The sequence below is a fragment of the Nerophis lumbriciformis genome, linkage group LG28 (assembly GCF_033978685.3).
Source record: "Nerophis lumbriciformis linkage group LG28, RoL_Nlum_v2.1, whole genome shotgun sequence".
NCBI classification, from domain to species: domain Eukaryota; kingdom Metazoa; phylum Chordata; class Actinopteri; order Syngnathiformes; family Syngnathidae; genus Nerophis; species Nerophis lumbriciformis.
This window is the reverse complement of record NC_084575.2, coordinates 7478359-7499470: the sequence shown is the minus strand read 5'-3', so window position 1 is coordinate 7499470 and position 21112 is coordinate 7478359. Positions and strand designations below refer to the sequence as shown.

At 42.0% G+C, this 21112-nt stretch overlaps 2 protein-coding genes across 2 annotated transcripts in view; both read right to left on the bottom strand.

The window, feature by feature from the left end:
• Positions 1 to 21112, bottom strand: part of LOC133570493 (uncharacterized) — a 58238-nt gene that overhangs the window by 18221 nt on the left and 18905 nt on the right. The window lies entirely within an intron of this gene.
• LOC140680166 (uncharacterized) lies at positions 10889 to 20943 on the bottom strand. The gene is made up of 2 exons (XM_072916543.1): positions 20895 to 20943; positions 10889 to 12232 (listed from the first exon to the last, which is right to left on the bottom strand). The coding sequence occupies exons 1-2, from the start codon at positions 20941 to 20943 to the stop codon at positions 10929 to 10931; spliced, it is 1353 nt and encodes a 450-aa protein (XP_072772644.1). The 3' UTR covers positions 10889 to 10928.

Below are 21112 nucleotides of genomic sequence, written 5' to 3'. Positions count from 1 at the left end.
TGGAACATTTCCAAAGGCCTTAAAGGCCTACTGAAACCCACTACTACCGACCACGCAGTCTGGTAGTTTATAGATCAATGATGAAATCTTAACATTGCAACACATGCCAATACGGCCGGGTTAACTTATAAAGTGCAATTTTAAATTTCCCGCGAAATATCCTGCTGAAAACGTCTCGGTATGATGACGTCTGCACGTGACGTCACGGATTGTAGCAGACATTTTGGAACAGCACGGTGGCCAGCTTCAGTCGTCTGTTTTCATCGCAAAATTTCACAGTATTCTGGACATCTGTGTTGGTGAATCTTTTGCAATTTGTTCAATTAACATTGGAGACTGCAAATAAGAAAGCTGTTGGTGGGAAGCGGTGTGTTGCCGCCGGATGCAGCAACACAAGCACAACCGGGGTTTCATTGTTTACATTCCCGAAAAATGGCGGTCAAGCTTTACTATGGAACAGAGAAGTCAAGCGAACACGGTTGGATTGGACCACACACACAAAGTACAGTGTATTATGCAGCGATCATTTCGAAAGATCGTGTTTCGAAGAGGGTCCCTTGCGAAGGGCAGAGATGGGCATCGCCACCACCCGTCGACTGGTGCTGAAGAAAGGTGCGGGGCCAACTATTTTCAACAGACCACGGCCAGGCATCAGTGGCAGTGTCACTGTTAGTGCTCCCAGTGCAAGTTCGACACGTTCAGACCACCCCACCCCCTCCACAAGTGGACAGACTGTGCACATGAGGTCTGCATTTGCCAAAAGGGAAAGGAAGAGGGTAAGGATCTTGATTTCCAGTTTCCTTAGTCATACTAACACATATAGTCATAGACTACTCCAGTGGTTCTCAACCTTTTTCCAGTGATGTACCCCCTGTGAACATTTTTTTAATTCAAGTACCCCCTAATCAGAGCAAAGCATTTTTGGTTGAAAAAAAGAGATAAAGAAGTAAAATACAGCACTATGTCATCAGTTTCTGATTAATTAAATTGTATAACAGTGCAAAATATTGCTTATTTGTAGTGGTCTTTCTTGAACTATTTGGGGGAAAAAAAACAAAAAAAAACTAAAAACTTGTTGTAAAATAAACAAGTGATTCAATTATAAATAACGATTTCTACACATAGAAGTAATCATCAACTTAAAGTGCCCTCTCTGGGGATTGTAATAAAGATCCATCTGGATTCATGAACTTAATTCTAAACATTTATTTTGTTGAAGTATTATTCAATAAATATATTTATAAAGGATTTTTGAATTGTTGCTATTTTTAGAACATTTAAAAAAAATCTCACGCACCCCTTGGCATACCTTCAAGTACCCCCAGGGGTACGCGTACCCCCATTTGAGAACCACTGGACTACTCCATGAACAATAAAATAAATTAACACTAAAATAGTCTACATATAATTATTGCTTCAAGTTCTAGTCAAGTTATTCTGCAGTATAAAGTATCGTACATTTACTGACATTACTGTCAATAGACTACAATAGACAATAATATAAAGTATTGTACTTTTGTACATTTACAGACAATAGATCAGATCATGGCCAGTACGACTACGGCATCAGTGGCGGATGCGGTGAATGAACCAATAGCAATGGCACTAGATTTGCCTGATGAGGAGGGCGATGAAGATCAGGTTCGATTTGTTTTCCAAATCAATGTTCAAATGGATTACAGTTCAAGCCCAATAGAGAAAGTATTCATAATTTATGTAAATGAGGTATCCATATTACATGTAGCTGTTTCTCCATTTCCAGGGAAATACAAGAGAACAAGGATGCCAGACGGATTGGGTACCGATTGGGACAGCACCAACGGCAATGACTAGTAGCAAGAGCACCCAAACAGGGAAAATACATCATAGATCAAAGGGTATGTCTATTTCGGTGATGAACATGATTCTGCACATCACAGTACACATTGCACAGCTGCCTGTGCAGAGTAGAGTAGACAGATAAATTAGATGATTCAAAGACAATAATTAGTATGTGATCGTAGTTTAATTTTAACAGATTAAATAAAACAACTTGTGTTTTATTTTATTGCTAGGACACCAGGTGACTCCAGAGATCCAGGAGGGGGTTAGAGCTCGGCCGGCCAGGGTTAGTGAAGTCCCATCGTCAAGTGTAGCAGCTCCATCTGACAGCCCCGAGATGCAGCCCAACATAGCAACTCCAGGTGCATCTGGAATGCAAGCCAAGCTACGACCACCTTCTGTTAGTGGTTCTTCCGATGACAGCTATGTGCCGAGTGGGTCATCGACATCGGATCCGTGTCAATCTGACGGGTCGCCAGATCCCACACGTACTCCCAAGATGCGGGAAAAGGGCTGCCACAAGGAACCGAAGTACATCATCTTTGAGTCGTGCCTTCAGAGTCTCGTCAAGTGGTGTCACTGTCCAGCCTGTGGCAGCCAGGACATAAGCCCTTCTTGGGATTTGAACGGTACACAGCTGACCATGACTATACAATGTGCATCATGTGACCAGAGGAGTAGGTGGAGCAGCCAGCCAAACATTGGCCCTTATGCCGCTGGCAACATCCTGCTATCTGCTGGCATCCTCTTCGCTGGCACATCTTCTGGCAAGGTGTTGCAAGTGCTGAACAGCATCGGAGTGGTCACGTATGTGAAGAGTACATTTTTCAACCACCAGGAGCTCATCCTGCAGCCAGCCATCAAAAAGGTGTGGGAGGAACAGCAACGGACGCACCTCACCATGCTGCAGGTGGAAGGCCGACCCCTCGTCCTTGGTGGTGATTGGCGAGCGGACAGTCCGGGACACAGCGCCAAGTTCGGTACCTACACCACAATGGAGCTTGAGGCCAATGTGGTTCTCGACCTTCAGGTTGTACAGGTACGACCATATAATCTCACTAAAACACTAGTAACATAATAAGCAGATAAGGGATTTTCCAGAATTATCCTAGTAAATTTGTCTAATAACATTAACCTTTTCAATGTATACTAAGCCCCTTTTTCATTTTTTTCTTTGCTCATTCCTTTTCTGTTATATATATTTCAGAGCAACGAATGTCATGGCAGCTACCATATGGAGATGGAAGGACTGAAGAGGATGGTGGAGCTGCTGATCAGCTGGGACCTGGATGTCGGGGTGCTGGTGACAGACAGACACAGACAGATCACTACATGGATTCGCGAAAACATGCCCAATACACGACACTGCTATGACATCTGGCATGTTGCAAAATGTTAGTTGGATTATTTGTATGCATGACAAGTTGTGAAGTAGTGTGTACATATTAGTGATCAGATGAATGCGATATTGTATTTAATCCACAAATTTCTGCTTTTTTCTGTTTAAAGCCATCGGGAAGAAACTGAAGGCCATCGACAAGCTCAAGGACTGTGAAGACCTGAAGCCCTGGGTGCTAAGTATAATCAACCACCTCTACTGGGCAGCAGTGTCTACACCGCCTGGAGAGGTGGGAACTTCTGGTTGCCAAGTGGAAGTCTGTGGAGCGACACATTCAGAACATCCTCTTCCCAATTTGTGCTCATGGACAACTGCACGGTACAAGGCTGCAAAAGAAATGTCTCAAACCAAGTGAGTAGGCAAATAAGTTGCCCGAAAGCAGTGAGGGACTAGCAGTATTTTCCTGCACATCTTTTGAAAGTCAAACAATTCAGATAAACTTGTAAGTAAATAACCAGTTTAAGTTGACTGGAACATTTTTGTAGAAACATTGTTCTATTTTAAATGTATGTTTAGGTTCACGCTCAGCAGTGAAACTGGAGGAGGTGGTCAACAACAAGTCCCTGCTGAAAGATACAGTATCGCCATGCTGTCTGGTGAACACCAGACTTCCAAGGTGAAGGCGTTCCAAAGCCTTATCATACAGGTAAGAATTAGGCTGATCGCCTGTAGGTGGCGTCGGTGGTTACCACCTGCCACTAGGACATTGGGGGCCAGGGAGCAAAATACTAGAGCATACTAAATGTAGCCTTGATACAGTCAGTGTAAGCAAGAGAATATTAGAGGTCCAACATAGTGGCTAGGCATCTTGGTGAGAAAGATTGCAAACAATTCTGGCGTGGTGTTAAAATTAAAAACAAAACAGCTTCATTATTGCAGGAGATCAATCTTTAATAGCTGACTATAAACAGTTCATTACACAAACATTTGTATTCAAATTTACAAACAATTTATAAATTTACACACACATTTTTTGGACGCATGACTGAATAAAGTGTTTTTTATCTTATACAGTTCGCACCGAAAATGTATGTCTTCTCATACATCGGAATGCTGTGCAGGTATGTCCATCCATCCATCCATTTTCTACCGCTTATTCCCTTTTTTGGGGTCGCGGGGGGCGCTGGAGCCCATCCCAGCTACAATCGGGCGGAAGGCGGTGTACACCCTGGACAAGTCGCCACTTCATCACAGGGCCAACACAGATAGACAGACAACATTCACACTCACATTCACACACTAGGGCCAATTTTAGTGTTGCCAATCAACCTATCCCCAGGTGCATGTCTTTGGAGGTGGGAGGAAGCCGGAGTACCCGGAGGGAACACACGCAGTCACGGGGAGAACATGCAAACTCCACACAGAAAGATCCCGAGCCCGGGATTGAACCCAAGACTATTCAGGACCTTCGTATTGTGAGGCAGATGCACTAACCCCTCTTCCACCGTGACACCCGTGCAGGTATGTTTCCACACTAATCTAAGTGTCACTAGTGTGTGCCATACTTTAGTACTAATTATTACATTATTCTGTTACCACACCTAGGAACCTGCTTGCTGGGCTGCACTGGAATGAAAACTCGAGCCGCCCTATAGCCACTACACAAGCGGGTGCTGAGCGCTATGCAGTACGCTACCCGAAGTATAAAGCAGGGGGCCAGTGGTCAAGAAAATGGCGACAGAGCCAACATACCGTAAGTGTAGAGGACACAAAACATGTACACTTACACTTTGTATCATGATAATAATATTGTCAGGTTTCACTCTCCATGAGTATATTATGTTGTGAGCAGGAACATGTACAATTGTATTTTGCAGGCTACGTAGATGACTTGATCAGGGAGTTTGTTGCTGGCTGCAGACAGACCCCTGACGAGAGAACACCAGTCAGCGTCACTGTGGATGTGCCTCCCTTCCTCTGCGATGAACTGGAGAAGCCAGACAAGGAGGAAGCCATCGCCAAGCACAGGAGTCGCTTCGGTAAGTGTTAAATGCCCTCCCGGTAACAGATAGAGATGCTACCTCAGGAGAAGCATTTAAGTCCCATCTTAAAACTAATTTGTATACTGTAGCTTTTAAATAGCCCCCCTTTTTAGACCAGTTGATCTGCCGTTTCTTTTCTTTTCTCCTCTGCCCCCCCACGCACTCTCCCCCTTGTGCAGTGGTTATTCCGGTGACCATGGATGAAGTGCTGGCTGTCCAGAGTTGGGACCCGGGGTGGACCGCTCGCCTGTGCATCGGTTGGGAACATCTCTTCGCTGCTGACCCGTCTCTGCTCGGGATGGTCTCCTGCTGGCCCCACTATGGACTGGACTCTCACTATTATGTTTGATCCACTAAGGACTGGACTTTCACAATATTATGTCAGACCCACTCGACATCCATTGCTTTCGGTCTCCCCTAGAGGGGTGGGGGGGTTACCCACATATGCGGTCCTCTCCAAGGTTTCTCATAGTCATTCACATCGATGTCCCACAGGGGTGAGTTTTCCTTGCCCTTATGTGGGCTCTGTACCGAGGATGTCGTTGTGGCTTGTGCAGCCCTTTGAGACATTTGTGATTTAGGGCTATTTAAATAAACATTGATTGATTGATTGATTGATTTTATTGATTAACTACAGTGGCCATGTGGATTCTGTTGCAGTCACTGCACGTCTTGGAACCCCGTGTAGTCCATCGATGGAAATGTTGTCCTAATCTTATGTACTACACAAGCTGGTAGTACCACCCTTATCTCCTTTCCCAGATATCCCCAGCAAAAGTGGACAAACTGTCGATATGCTGTGTGTCATCTCCGCCTGCAAGTACAAAATAGTTGATAGCAAATGATGGCACCTGTTATTATCCGGACATGGATACACAGTGACTCACTGTTCTCTGAGATGCAAAAGACATTGTCATGCATTCTATTCATTTGTCATTTACTGTTGCAGTAAATTGTAATTATTGTTGACATCTCCGGTCCATGTATGTAATACTTCTATGATATATAATGTCATGTACATTGTAGCACAGTACATTTCACAAAATAAGAATAAGATAAGTAAGTGCTCATTCTGACTTATCTTCCAAAGGTTGATAGAATAAAGAATGATTTAAACTTATTAGTGCCTCACTCATTTTGCTGTTGCTGCAGCACGCCATATTGCTGTTTGTAGGCGTAATACGCTGTCTGCAGCAGCCATTCATCCAGACACACAGATTGAAAGCCAGGGTGGTCTATGATGCACGTCTCCACCCCTTCCTGCTCCATTGTTCTGGCCACTGCCTCCAGCTCATGACAGCAGGCACACTCAGCCACTGTCTCCATGTTCACACAGTTGTGACATGTACACCTGGAAATAGAAATATTCATAATATTTGTAAATCAATTCATATTATTGACACCTGCAATCTGCAAACATGTGCAATAATTAATATTATCATTGTCTTGTTGTGGATCTTATTAATCTACATGCATATTTTTAGTATTGCCGGTATATGGAGCTGTGGCCCATAGAAATAATGGGTAATTAATTAGGTTTGACATTGTGTCAAAGATAGATACTTAGTCTATAGATAGGCCTGGGCCTGGGGTGTAAGTTGCAACACTAACAGTAACAGTGCAAGACTAGGCCACAAGCTAAAACTAGTCTATAAATAAATAACATTTTACCATTCTGTATTCTGAAGAAGATCTATGTCGTGTGCTACTCCAGCATCAATATCAGCAGCGTCCTCCTGACCGTCACCGTCAGTGTCGGGTTCAAAGCGGTATGGCTCTATCCCTCTCACAGCTTCTTCTCTATCTGAATCGCTTCCACTCCCCACTAGTCCTTCACTCGCACTTTCCTCATCCACAAATCTTTCATCCTCGCTCCAATTAATGGGGAAATTGTCGCTTTCTCGGTCCGAATCGCTCTCGCTGCTGGCGGCCATCATTGTAAACAACACGGAAATGTGAGGAGACTTTCAACTTGTGACGTCACGCTACTTCCGGTACAGGCAAGGCTTTTTTTAATCAGCGACCAAAAGTTGCGAACTTTATCGTCGATGTTCTCTACTAAATCCTTTCAGCAAAAATATGGCAATATCGCGAAATGATAAAGTATGACACATAGAATGGATCTGCTATCCCCGTTTAAATGAAAAAAAATCATTTCAGTAGGCCTTTAAGGAACTCCGGGCGGATCTCATCCATCCTCACCATACACGGTGTTGACAGTGCACTGCTTCCCCTTCCTGAGGCGGCGGATGGTGTTCCAGAATTGCTTCGAAGCCGTCCGGAAGTCGCTTCCCCAAACTCCTCCTATGTCCGAGTTTTTGCCTCCACGACCGCTGAAGCCGCACACCGCTTGGCCTGTCGGTACCTGTCCACTGCCTCCGGAGTCCTATGAGCCAAAAGAACCCGATAGGACTCTTTCTTCAGCTTGACGGTATCCCTTACCGCCAGTGTCCACCAACAGGTTCTAGGATTACCGCCACGACAGGCACCAACTTACCTTGCGGCCACAGCTCCGATCAGCCGCCTCGACAATAGAGGTGCGGAACATCGTCCACTCGGACTCAATGTCTAGCACCTCCCTCGTGACATGTTCAAAGTTCTTCCGTAGATGGGAATTGAAACTCTCTCTGACAGAAGACTCTGCTCGATGTTCCCAGCAGACCCTCACAATGCGTTTGGGCCTGCCAGGTCTGTGCGGCATCCTCCCCCACCATCACAGCCAGCTCCCCACCAGGTGGTGATATGTAGAAATCTCCGCCCCTCTCTTCAGCCGAGTGTCCAAAACATGAGGCCGCAAATCCGATGACACAACTACAAAGTCGATCATGGAACTGCGGCCTAGGGTGCCCTGGTGCCAAGTACACATATGGACACCCTTATGTTTGAACATGGTGTTTGTTATGGACAATCTGTGACGAGCACAAAAGTCCAATAACAAAATACCACTCGGGTTCAGATCCGGGCGGCCATTCTTCCCAATCACGCCTCTCCAGGTTTCACTGTCGTTGCCAACATGAGCGTTGAAGTCCCCCAGTAGGACAAGGGAATCACCCGGGGGAGCACTTTCCAGTACTCCCTCGAGTGTATCCAAAAAGGGTGGGTACTCTGAACTGCCGTTTGGTGCGTAAGCACAAACAGTCAGGACCCGTCCCCCCACCCGAAGGCGGAGGGAAGCTACCCTCTCGTCCACTGGGTTGAACTCCAACGTGCAGACTTTGAGCCGGGGGGCAACAAGAATTGCTACCCCAGCCCATTGCCTCTCACTGCGTGCAACGCCAGTGTGGAAGAGAGTCCAGCCCCTCTTGAGAGAACTAGTTCCAGAGCCCTTGCTGTGCGTCGAAGTGAGTCCGACTTTATCCAGCCGGAACTTCTCCACCTCGGGCACTAGTTCAGGCTCCTTCCCCCACAGTGAAGTGACATTCCACTTCCCAAGAGCCAGCTTATGTAGTCGAGGATCGGACCGCCAAGTGCCCTGCCTTCGGCTGCCGCCCAGCTCACAACACACCCGACCTTTATGGCCCCTGCTATGGGTGGTGAGACCATTGGAGGGGGGACCCATGTTGCCTCTTCGGGCTGTGCCCGGCCGGGCCCCATGGGGACAGGCCCGGAGTTGGGGCACGATGGCGAGCACCTGGTGGCTGTAGAGGGGGGCCCCAGTGACCCGCGTCCGGGCGAGGGATATCGGAGTCTCGGTTTTTGCATTTCCATAGAAGTCTTCGAGTCTTCAAATTTTTTATTAATATCATTATTGTTTTTTATTTATTTATTTGATAATATTATTATTACTTTAATTTGTTTTGTTTTTTGGCTGTTTTTCTCTTTTTGTGGGGGTGAGAGGTGTCATCTTTGGGATATAAACAAAAATAATATTTTGACCTTCAGGGCAGACAATAGATGTATGATGTATGCAAACATGATGTAATGGATAAGAATGTCTGATGCTGAATGTCAATAAAAAATTAAAAAATATATATTTTGTAATTAAAAAATACATGTAAATGAAGTTGCAGTAGTTGTATTGATAGAAGTAGTTCTCACTTCTCTCATGGGGACTGTAGCCTCCACATAAAAGACAACAATCCTGCCTTCCAGTCACAGTGTGCTGACATGACACTAGATTGCTTATCCCTCATTATCCAGGGTGTCAATCTTGGCTCAGCTCATTTCTGAGAGTCCATTTGTCACATCTGGTTACAACAGGCCGTGCCTTATTTGCCTTTTGTTAGTGTTTTACTTCCTTTCCTGTGCTTTTATTTTGGCGGCTCTTCCGGTTGTGTTGGTGTTTTCCTGTGGCTGCTTCACATCTGTCCCCGAGCATTTCCCCTCACCTTTTTTCTGTTTGCAATCAAGACTATTTAAATTGATCCTTTTGCTACCTTCGTTGTCGGGACATTATTCTTTGTTCACGGGTGACCATCAAATATACTTTTTGATGCCAAGCTCTAGTATGCACGTACTTTGTGGACGCCGTCTGCTCCACATTTCCTGTGAGTGTTTTGCTGGGTTTCAGCAGTTTGTTTTGTTTTCTTCAGAGTTCCCTGTTGCTCTCGTTTTTTGTTCTTTCATCAATAAATATCCCTTTTTTTATTGCACGGTGCCACCTCCTTCATCTGCATCTTAAACATCACTAAAGGATTTTATGTAGCATTCCCAATTTCCACTTTTTAATGAATTCTTGTGAAATTTCCACTGTCATGTTACTCTTTATAGTTAATTAATTAGTATATTAATAACATATTTACTGAGTCCTGCTGCTGTTTTACTTTTTGTGGTGTCATTTTTCTAGCTGTTAAGAAAAGTATTTGATTAAATATATAAATAATCCTCCATATTGGCAGCCATAGTGATTCATTTATTCAGCAGAGCATTAAAACTTGGATCTGACAAAAAAGTAAACACAAACACTGTCTTCCTCGCTGATAAAACATGATAGCAACATGCATCTGCTAGCTCATGATCGCCCCCACTTCTCAGTGTGGCGAGTTGGAGTACTACAAGAGGTGCTTAAATCTGTATTTTTAGTCTTATTATCAAGGAATAATGAGGTCACACTTATATTAAAACATTAATGCTAAGATTTCGTCCAGTAGTGGACCGGTGATGATGATGATGATGATGATGAAGATGAAGATGTATCTGTGCAAGTGAACAATTGGATCCACAAGGGACAACAACCCTTTCCACAGACTACACACACACATCAGAAACATAAATGTTAGAAGCCTACAACAATATATGTGAAGAAGACTTTAGGATTAAAAGTGAAGATGTGAGGTGAAATAAGTACAAATGCAGCAATAAAAACAAGCAACTCCACTCACGATGGCTCTAAAGTTCAGTGATGTGTTGCTAACTTCAGCATTTTTCTTCTTTGTTGATGTTTTGCAGTAGTTAACATCCATGATGTAACAATGCTGCTAATCTACCAGAGTCCACATTTTGTTAACCATTTTATTCATTCATACTTTTAATTGGATAATAACATCAATAAAATGCAATGGAAAAAATGTGTGAAAAGAATACAAATGATAATAATAACGATAAAATAAAATAGAATAGTAGCTACATATATAATATTCAATACATGCACACAACTTAAAAAGTAACTACAGGACAACATATAAGACTAGAAGATGAGAAGCACTACATACAACATCAAATATACATTCTTATTAAACATGCTGTGTTTTTAAACTACATTTAGCACAATCACTGTTTAAGTGTTTTTACATCCCTGCAGCTTTCATGACTGTTAAACACTTGTGTTTACTCACCTGATAATTATACCTGAACCTTTTAACACACGCAGAGCAACTCAACGGTTTCTCTCCAGTGTGTGTTCTCATGTGTGTGGTCATGCTTTGCTTGCTGGAGAAACTCTTCTTACAAACAGAGCAAGTAAAAGGCTTCTCACCTGTGTGTGTTATCATGTGTAATATAATTTCCTGCTTAGTGTTGAATCTTTTAGCACAAGCTGAGCAAGCAAAAGGTTTCTCTCCAGTGTGTGTTCTCATGTGTGTGGTCATGCTATACTTCATGGAGAAACTCTTCTTACAAACAGAGCAATTAAAAGGTTTCTCACCTGTGTGTGTTCTCATGTGTGTGGTCATGCTATACTTCATGGAGAAACTCTTCTTACAAACAGAGCAATTAAAAGGTTTCTCACCTGTGTGTGTTCTCATGTGTAATATAATTTCGCTCTTAGATTTGAATCTTTTAGCACAAGCTGAGCAAGCAAAAGGTTTCTCTCCAGTGTGTGTTCTCATGTGTGTGGTCATGTGTGCCTTTCTGGAGAAACTCTTCTTACAAACAGAGCAATTAAAAGGTTTCTCACCTGTGTGTGTTCTCATGTGTAATATCATTTCCCTCTTAGATTTGAATCTTTTAGCACAAGCTGAGCAAGCAAAAGGTTTCTCTCCGGTGTGTGTTCTCATGTGTGTGGTCATGTGTGGCTTTGTGGAGAAACTCTTCTTACAAACAGAGCAAGTAAAAGGTTTCTCTCCAGTGTGTGTTCTCATGTGTGTGGTCAAGTGTGGCTTTCTGGAGAAACTCTTCTTACAAACAGAGCAAGTAAAAGGTTTCTCTCCAGTATGTGTTCTCATGTGTACTGTAAAATGACTCTTCCGTCTAAATGATTTCCCACATTCAGAGCAGTCAAAGTGTTTGTTGTTAGTGTGATGTCTCGTATCACCTTTAGAGTCATTTTTACTCTCCAAAGGTTTTTGGATGTGGTCACTGTGATCAGAAGAGTGTGACATCATGTGGTCCATGTCTGACAGTGGAGCAAAGATGCTGTCTGGTTCTGACTTGATATCTTCACAATGCTCTCCATCAGCTTCTGTGATGTGTTGACTTACAAGCTCCGCCCCTCTGTTCTCCTCACTTTGACTGTGATGAAGCTGGAAGGACTGAGCTTCATCTTCATCATGAAGCTGCTCCTCTTTAATGTGGGAGGGGGCCTGTAGCTCCTTCTGTCCCACACTGGTGTGCCACTCCTCTTCATGACTCCCCGCTGACACCCGCTGGACGTCTGCAGAACAAATGAGGTGTTACTGTATTGAAGTTTGCAGTATTCAAACTATTGACATGTGAGCTAGGCCAAATAGACAGTGATGGGCAAGCTACCTGGACAATGTAGTAAGCTAAGCTACAAGTTACTCTCAATTAAATGGAGCTAAGCTATCCTCAGAGAATTGTAGCACGCTACACTACAAGCTACACTGCAAAAGTAGCTTGCCACATCAAATATATATATATATATATATATATATATATATATATATATATATATATATATATATATATATATATATATTGGCCCACATGCATAATATCAATGTTTATGTTGTCCATGGAAAGAAGTTAGTAAGAAGCAAAAGAAAAACAACCAACCATGGATGACAAAAGGACTGAAAAATGCTTGTCACAAAAAAAAGACATTATATGGAATATTAATAACACAGACATCTATAGAGGCAGAAAATAAGTATAATAAATATAAAAAGAATCTAATTGGTATACTAGGAACATGTAAGAAGGAATACTACAGACAATTATTAAAGAAGAACAGAAACAACATGAGAGCAACATGGGGCATCCTAAATAGCATCATTAAAAATGCTGCTAAGAAAGATTACCCCCAGTACTTTCTACATGGAAATACAAAAAATGACAATATGAACCAAATAGTCGAACGTTTTAATGATTACTTTGTTAATATCGGAAACAATGTGGAACACAGATTTCCAAATGCAGATGATGGATCAGTTGAGGACTTGAGTGAGCTCATAGACAGAAATCCCAATTCCATGTTTCTTAAGAACGTGACAAAAGAAGAAATTATCAAAATTGTAAAACATTGTAAATCCAAGACCTCAACCGACTGTCATGGAATAGATATGGTAACCATAAAAAAGGTTATAGAAGACATTTCAGAACCTCTGACATATATCAGCAACGTATCATTTCTAACCCGCAAATTCCCTGACAAAATGAAAATTGCAAAAGTCGTACCAATTTCTAAGAATGGAGACATACACCAGTTTACTAACTACACACCAGTTTCATTACTTCCACCATTCTCCAAAATCATGGAAAAACTATTCAATAGCTGATTAGATTTATTTATCAACAAAAGTGGGACGCTGGTGGAGAACCAATATGGACTCCCAGCAAATATCTCAACATCTGGTCAACATATGTAATAACAAGTGTGTGAGAGAGAGAGAGAGAGAGAGAGAGAGAGAGAGAGAGAGAGAGAGAGAGAGAGAGAGAGAGAGAGAGAGATCGTAATAACTTGAAGTACCGTATTTTCCGCACCATAAGCCGCCCTGGGCTATAAGCCGCGCCTTCAATGAACGGCATATTTCAAAACTTTGTCCACCTATAAGCCGCCCCGTGTTATAAGCCGCATCTAACTGCGCTAAAGGGAATGTCAAAAAAACAGTCAGATAGGTCAGTCAAACTTTAATAATATATTAAAAACCAGCGTTCTAACAACTCTGTTCACTCCCAAAATGTACGGTAATGTGCAAATGTGCAATCAATAAGCATCAATAACTTAATGTTGCTCGAACGTTAATGTCACAACACACAAAATAAACATAACGCTCACTTTCTGAAGTTATTCTTCATTCATAAATCCCTCGAATTCTTCTCCTTCGGTGTCCGAATTAAAAAGTTGGGCGAATACGGGATCCAAAATGGCCGGCTCCGTCTCGTCGCAGTTCTGTGAATCCTGCCTTCCGGAAAGCTCGGACCACAGTTGTGACCGAAATATCCGCCCAGGCATTTACGATCCACTGGCAGATGTTGGCGTATGTCGTCCGGCGCTGTCTCCCTGTCTTAGTGAAGGTGTGTTCGCCTTCGGTCATCCATTGTTCCCACGCCGTTCGCAGTCGTGCTTTAAATGCCCTCTTGACACCAATATCGAGCGGTTGGAGTTCTTTGGTTAAATATTGCCTTAAGTTTAAATTCTGCGTTATACGCGTGTCGCTTAGTAGGAGCCATTTTGTGGTCTTTACAGATGTAAACACACAAATGAAATGAAACGCAATATCCGGGGGCTTCTTCTTCTACGGGGGCGGGTGGTTGCTTACAGTAGAAGAAGAAGCGCTTCCTCTTCTATGGGGGCGGGTGCTTACCTTGGCGGTTGCTTACCATAGAAGAAGAAGCGCTTCCTCTTCTACGGGGAAAAAAGATGGCGGCTGTTTACCGTAGTTGCGAGACCGAAACTTTATGAAAATAAATATTTATATTAATCCATATATAAGGCGTACCGGGTTATAAGCCGCACTGTCAGCTTTTGTGAAAATTTGTGGTTTTTAGGTGCGGCTTATAGTGCGGAAAATACGGTAAATAATGAAGATTGAAAACCAATTACAAAAAACTAAATCCAAAACAAATTTACAAAAAGCTTACCTTTTTTATGATTGCATAGTATGTATATATTATTAATGTTGTAAATATAAATCTTTATATATTTAAAAATGCTGGTCCTAAAGTGGTAGGCATTTTTCAGAGGTTGTCAAGAAGGTCACACATACAATAATGTGTGTGTGTGTGTGTGTGCGTGTGTGTGTGTGCATGTGTATGTGTGTGTGTGTGTGTTCTTGAGACATGAAGAAGGAAAAGTATCTTCCATATGAGGAGGTGTGAACAAGTTATGACATAAATCATGGTCCCAATAACATTGCATCTAATACTAGAGTCTGTGAACATTGCTCCAAAGTCAAGATTTGTTGTTGATTTAATGTGCATACAAAAGTGAACATTGACAGGTGCAAAGGCAGCAATATATGATAAAACAAGACGGCAGCTAAAGAAGGACTTCCCTATTCATCCCCAAAAAACCTGCCAGGTGAGCAGCTGATTTGACAACTTCTGGTGCTGACGTAAGACAACCTGCGTCCCATATGTTTATTTTAATGAAATAAGTTTATTTCCATCATATAATCAACCATCAACCATTCTGTGTGACCAGTTTAACAGTACAGATGATACATATTTAACAATCATACACATTTACACACAAAAAGAGAAGAAAAAGAATGACGGAAAAAGGAATAGGCTGAAGCCAAAGCTTATATTTGGGGGGATTACCCCCAATACTTCTTAGACGGAAACACAAATAATGACAACATAAAGGAAGTAGTTGAAAGCTTCAATAATTTCTTTGTAAATATTGGAAGAAAGGATTCCAGACCCAGTTTCAATTGAGGACTATAATGATACCATAGAGCCAAATCCCAACTCCATGTTCCTCAGTAATGTGGAATAGGAGGAAATAGTTATAATCCTGTAATCTAAGACTTCAACTGATTGTAATGGAATTGATATGGAAACCATAAAAAAGGGTTCTAGAAGAGATCTCAGGACCATTCATGTATATTAGTAACCTATCATTTCAAATACCCAAACTAAATGAAAATAGCTAAAGTTGCACCAATTTGCAAACCCCGTTTCCATATGAGGTGGGAAATTGTGTTAGATGTAAATATAAACAGAATACAATGATTTGCAATTCCTTTTCAACCCATATTCAGTTGAATATGCTACAAAGACAACATATTTGATGTTCAAACTGATAAACATTTTTTGTTTTTTCAAATAATCATTAACTTTAGAATTTGATGGCAGCAACACGTGACAAAGAAGTTGGGAAAGGTGGCAATAAATACTGATAAAGTTGAGGAATGCTCATCAAACACTTATTTGGAACATCCCACAGGTGAACAGGCTAATTGGGAACAGGTGGGTGCCATGATTGGGTATAAAAGTAGATTCCATGAAATGCTCAGTCATTCACAAACAAGGATGGGGCGAGGGTCACCACTTTGTCAACAAATGCGTGAGCAAATTGTTAAACAGTTTAAGAAAAACCTTTCTCAAGCAGCTATTGCAAGGAATTTAGGGATTTCACCATCTACGGTCCGTAATATCTTCAAAGGGTTCAGAGAATCTGGAGAAATCACTGCATGTAAGCAGCTAAGCCCGTGACCTTCCATCCCTCAGGCTGTACTGCATCAACAAGCGACATCAGTGTGTAAAGGATATCACCACATGGGCTCAGGAACACTTCAGAAACCCACTGTCAGTAACTAGAGTTGGTCGCTACATCTGTAAGTGCAAGTTAAAACTCTCCTATGCAAGGCAAAATCAACACCACCCAGAAACGCCGTCGGCTTTGCTGGGCCTGAGCTCATCTAAGATGGACTGATACAAAGTAGAAAAGTGTTCTGTGGTCTGACAGGTCCATATTTAAAATTGTTTTTGGAAACTGTGGACGTCGTGTCCTCTGGACCAAAGAGGAAAAGAACCATCCGGATTGTTATAGGCGCAAAGTGTAAAATCCAGCATGTGTGATGGTATGGGGGTGTATTGGTGCCCAAGACATGGGTAACTTACACATCTGTGAAGGCACCATTAATGCTGAAAGGTACATAGAGGTTTTGGAGCAACATATGTTGCCATCCAAGCAACGTTACCATGGACGCCCCTGCTTATTTCAGCAAGACAATGCCAAGCCACGTGTTACATCAACGTGGCTTCATAGTAAAAGAGTGCGGGTACTAGACTGGCCTGCCTGTAGTCCAGACCTGTCTCCCATTGAAAATGTGTGGCGCATTATGGAGTCTAAAATAGCACAACGGAGACCCCCGGACTGTTGAACAACTTAAGCTGTACATCAAGCAAGAATGGGAAAGAATTCCACCTGAGAAGCTTCAAAAATGTGTCTCCTCAGTTCCCAAACGTTTATTGAGTGTTGTTAAAAGGAAAGGCCATGTAACACAGTGGTGAACATGCCCTTTCCCAACTACTTTGGCACGTGTTGCAGCCATGAAATTCTAAGTTAATTATTATTTGCAAAAAAAAAAAAAGTTTATGAGTTTGAACATCAAATATGTTGTCTTTGTAGCATATTCAACTGAATATGGCTTGAAAATGATTTGCAAATCATTGTATTCTGTTTATATTTACATCTGACACAATTTCCCAACTCATATGGAAACAGGGTTTGTATAAGACTAGAGACAAATACCAATTTACACATTTTAGACCTGTTTCTTTACTTCCACAGTTTTCTACAATCATTGAAAAAGTAACAGATTAGAGAGTTTCACAAACAAACACAGAATACTAGAAGAGAAGCAATATGGATACACAGCTAATATTTCAACTTTGATGGCTTTAATTGAAATGACAGAAGAAATGAGCAATGCAATAGATAGTAAAAAATGTGCAGCAGCAGTGTTGTTGGATCGAACTAAAGCATTTGACACAATTAATCACAATATTTTCATCAAAAAACTAGAAGGATATGGCATCAGAGGGTTGGTCTTAAACTGGATAAGAAGTTATTTAACCAACAGGAAACAATACGTGAAGCTAGGCCAACACACTTCTACAACACCAAATATATCCTGTGGTGTACCTCAGGGATCAATACTAGGACCTAAATTATTCAATCTCTATATAGATGACATTTGTGAAGTTACAAAATATTTAAAGTTAGTATTATTTGCGGATGATACAACAGCGTTTTGTTCAGGAGAGAACACACAGAAGATAATACAAATAATAACAGAAGAAATGAACACATTAAAAAGATGCTTTGACAATATTTGAATCTCAGTAAAAGTAAAATAATGCTATTTGGTAACAGTAGAAGAGAAAGTCAAACACAAATACAAATAGACGGAATAGACATTGAAAGGGTAAAGAAACCAGATTTCTAGGAGTATTAATAGATGATAAAATGAACTGGAAATCTCATATACAAAATATAAAACATAAGGTGGCAAAACACATTTTAATAATGAATAAAGCAAAATACGTCCCGGGCCAAAAATGACTTCATATTCTCTACTGCTCGCTAGTGTTACATATCTGACTTATTGTGTAGAAATATGGGAAATAACTACAAAAGTACACTTCATTCATTAACTGTGTTACATAACAGATCAGTTATAATAATACATCATGTTGGATATAGACAACATACAAACACTTTATTTATTGAATCACAAATACTGAAATTCCACCACATAGTGAATTAGCAAACAGTTAAAATGATACACAAAGCAAACTATAACCTGCTAGCCAAGAATGTACAACAATTCTCAACAAAAGAGGAGAAATATAATCTTAGAGAAAAATGTACCGTATTTTCCGCACTATAAGGCGCACCTAAAAACCACAAATTTTCTCAAAAGCTAACAGTGCGCCTTATAACCCGGTGCGCTTTATTACGATTAATTTTCATAAAGTTTCGATCTCGCAACTTCGGTAAACAGCCGCCATCTTTTTTCCCGGTAGAACAGGAAGCGCTTCTTCTTCTACGCAAGCAACCGCCAAGGAAAGCACCCGCCCCCATAGAACAGGAAGCGCTTCACCCGCCCCCATAGAACAGGAAGCGCTTCACCCGCCCCCGGAAGAAGAAGAAAAAACGCGCGGATATCACCGTACGTTTCATTTCCTGTTTACATCTGTAAAGACCACAAAATGGCTCCTACTAGGCGATCCGGTTCATAAAAAGACGCAATCTCTCCATCCGCACACGGATTACTACCGTATTTCACAGCAACTGAACCGCACTGTGGAACGGGAGCACGTACGGTGAATATTCGCACCACAGGGAATGAAGTCATCCTTCACTGTGGTTCTAGCTTGCCATGCTAACTTCCACTCATGGTGATATTCAAAAGGAAGACCTTGCCAAAAGAGACCTTTCCAGCCGGCGTCATCATAAAAGCTAACTCGAAGGGATGGATGGATGAAGAAAAGATGAGCGAGTGGTTAAGGGAAGTTTACGCGAAGAGGCCGGGTGGCTTTTTTCACACAGCTCCGAAGGCGAACACACCTTCACTAAGACGGGCAGACAGCCTCGGACGACATACGCCAACATTTGCCAGTGGATCGTAAATGCTTGGGCAGATATTTCGGTCACAACTGTGGTCCGAGCTTTCCGGAAGGCAGGATTCACAGAACAACAGCGACACTGACTCCCGATGACTTCTACGAGACGGAACCGGCCATTTTGGATACCACGCTTGCGCAACTTTTCAATTCGGACACCGAAGACGAAGAATTCGAAGGATTTACGAATGAAGAATAACTTCAGAAGGTGAGCGCTATGTTTATTTTGTGTGTTGTGACATTAACGTTCGAGCAACATTATGTTACTATTGCTCTACACCATTTTGAATTTTACTATGTTTGTGATTGCACATTTGCGTACATTTTGGGACAGAGTTGTTAGAACGCTGGTTTTCAATATATTATTAAAGTTTGACTGAACTATCTGACTGTTTTTTTGACATTCACTTTAGCGCAGCGTTTTTTTGACATTCACTTTAGCGCAGCGTAGGCGCGGCTTATAGTCCGGGGCGGCTTATTGGTGGACAAAATTATGAAATATGTAATTCATAGAAGGTGCGGCTAATAATCCGGTGCGCCTTATAGTGCGGAAAATACGGTAATATAAAACATTTGTATGCACGTACAACACTTAAGACCTTCAGTATATCAGTATGTGGAATTAAATGATGGAATGGATAAAGCAAAGCAATCAAACAATGTACTAATATGATCCACTTCAAGAAACTCCATCCATCCATCCATTTTCTACCGCTTATTCCCTTTGGGGTCGCGGGGGGCGCTGGAGCCTATCTCAGCTACAATCGGGCAGAAGGCGGGGTACACCCTGGACAAGTCGCCACCTCATCGCAGGGCCAACACAGACAGACAGACAACATTCACACTCACATCCACACACTAGGGCCAATTTAGTGTTACCAATCAACTTATCCCCAGGTGCATGTCTTTGGAGGTGGGAGGAAGCCGGAGTACCCGGAGGGAACCCACGCAGTCACGGGGAGAACATGCAAACTCCACACAGAAAGATCCCGAGCCCGGAGTTTCAAGAAACTCTTCACACTTAAAGTGTTTACAAAGTAAAAAGAAGAAGATAAACATTCTCAATTTTCTCAATGCATGTGTGATGTATCATGGTGTATGCATGCATGTGTGATGTTTCATGTTGTATGCATGCATGTGTGATGTATCATGTCGTATGCATGCATGTGTGATGTATCATGTTGTATGCATGCATGTGTGATGTATCATGTTGTATGCATGCATGTGTGATGTATCATGTTGTATGCATGCATGTGTGATGTATCATGTTGTATGCTTGCATGTTCCAAATAAACTCAACACAACTCAACTCAACTCAACTCAACTAACACTTGGTGGACATTCAAGTCACAAAATGCAAATGGCGTATTGTTGGTGTATTTTGGATGGTTATAGAGGACCTCCCATTGGCTCCATTGCAAGTGGACTTTTATTTACATTTATGAGGTAGAATTAGGGCTGGGTGATGTATGGAATATACTGGATATATTGTGGGTTTGTCTCTGTGCGATATAGAAAATGACTATATGGTGATATTGGAGTATATGTTCTCACACAGTTGCTTTTAGCTGCAGGCATTACACTACAGGCTCTTCTCACTCTTTCTTGTCTCTCCTTCTCACAGAGACATAAAACAAGCGCACCTTCTTACATACGTCACATACTGTCACGTGTGCAACGTCATACGCTCTCACGGAGCAGACAGGTAGCGGCATGGTAACGTTAGCTGTGGTGCTAGTGGTAATACGAGAGAAAGAAGGTGCCAATCTGGTAACAAATGAAGGCAGAATTAATTCCCGAGACAAACAGCAGGAGGCCCATCATCTGGCGGTGGTTTGGCTTCAAGCAGGTAGATGGTGAACAAGTATGCGGCAAAAGCGTTGCTACAAAAAGTAGCAGAACTGCTAATGTAGCACAATTTGAAAAGTCACCCGCTAGAGAATGAAGAGTGCTTGAAACTCTGCATGTCAACATCCCCGTTCAGTGCCACACC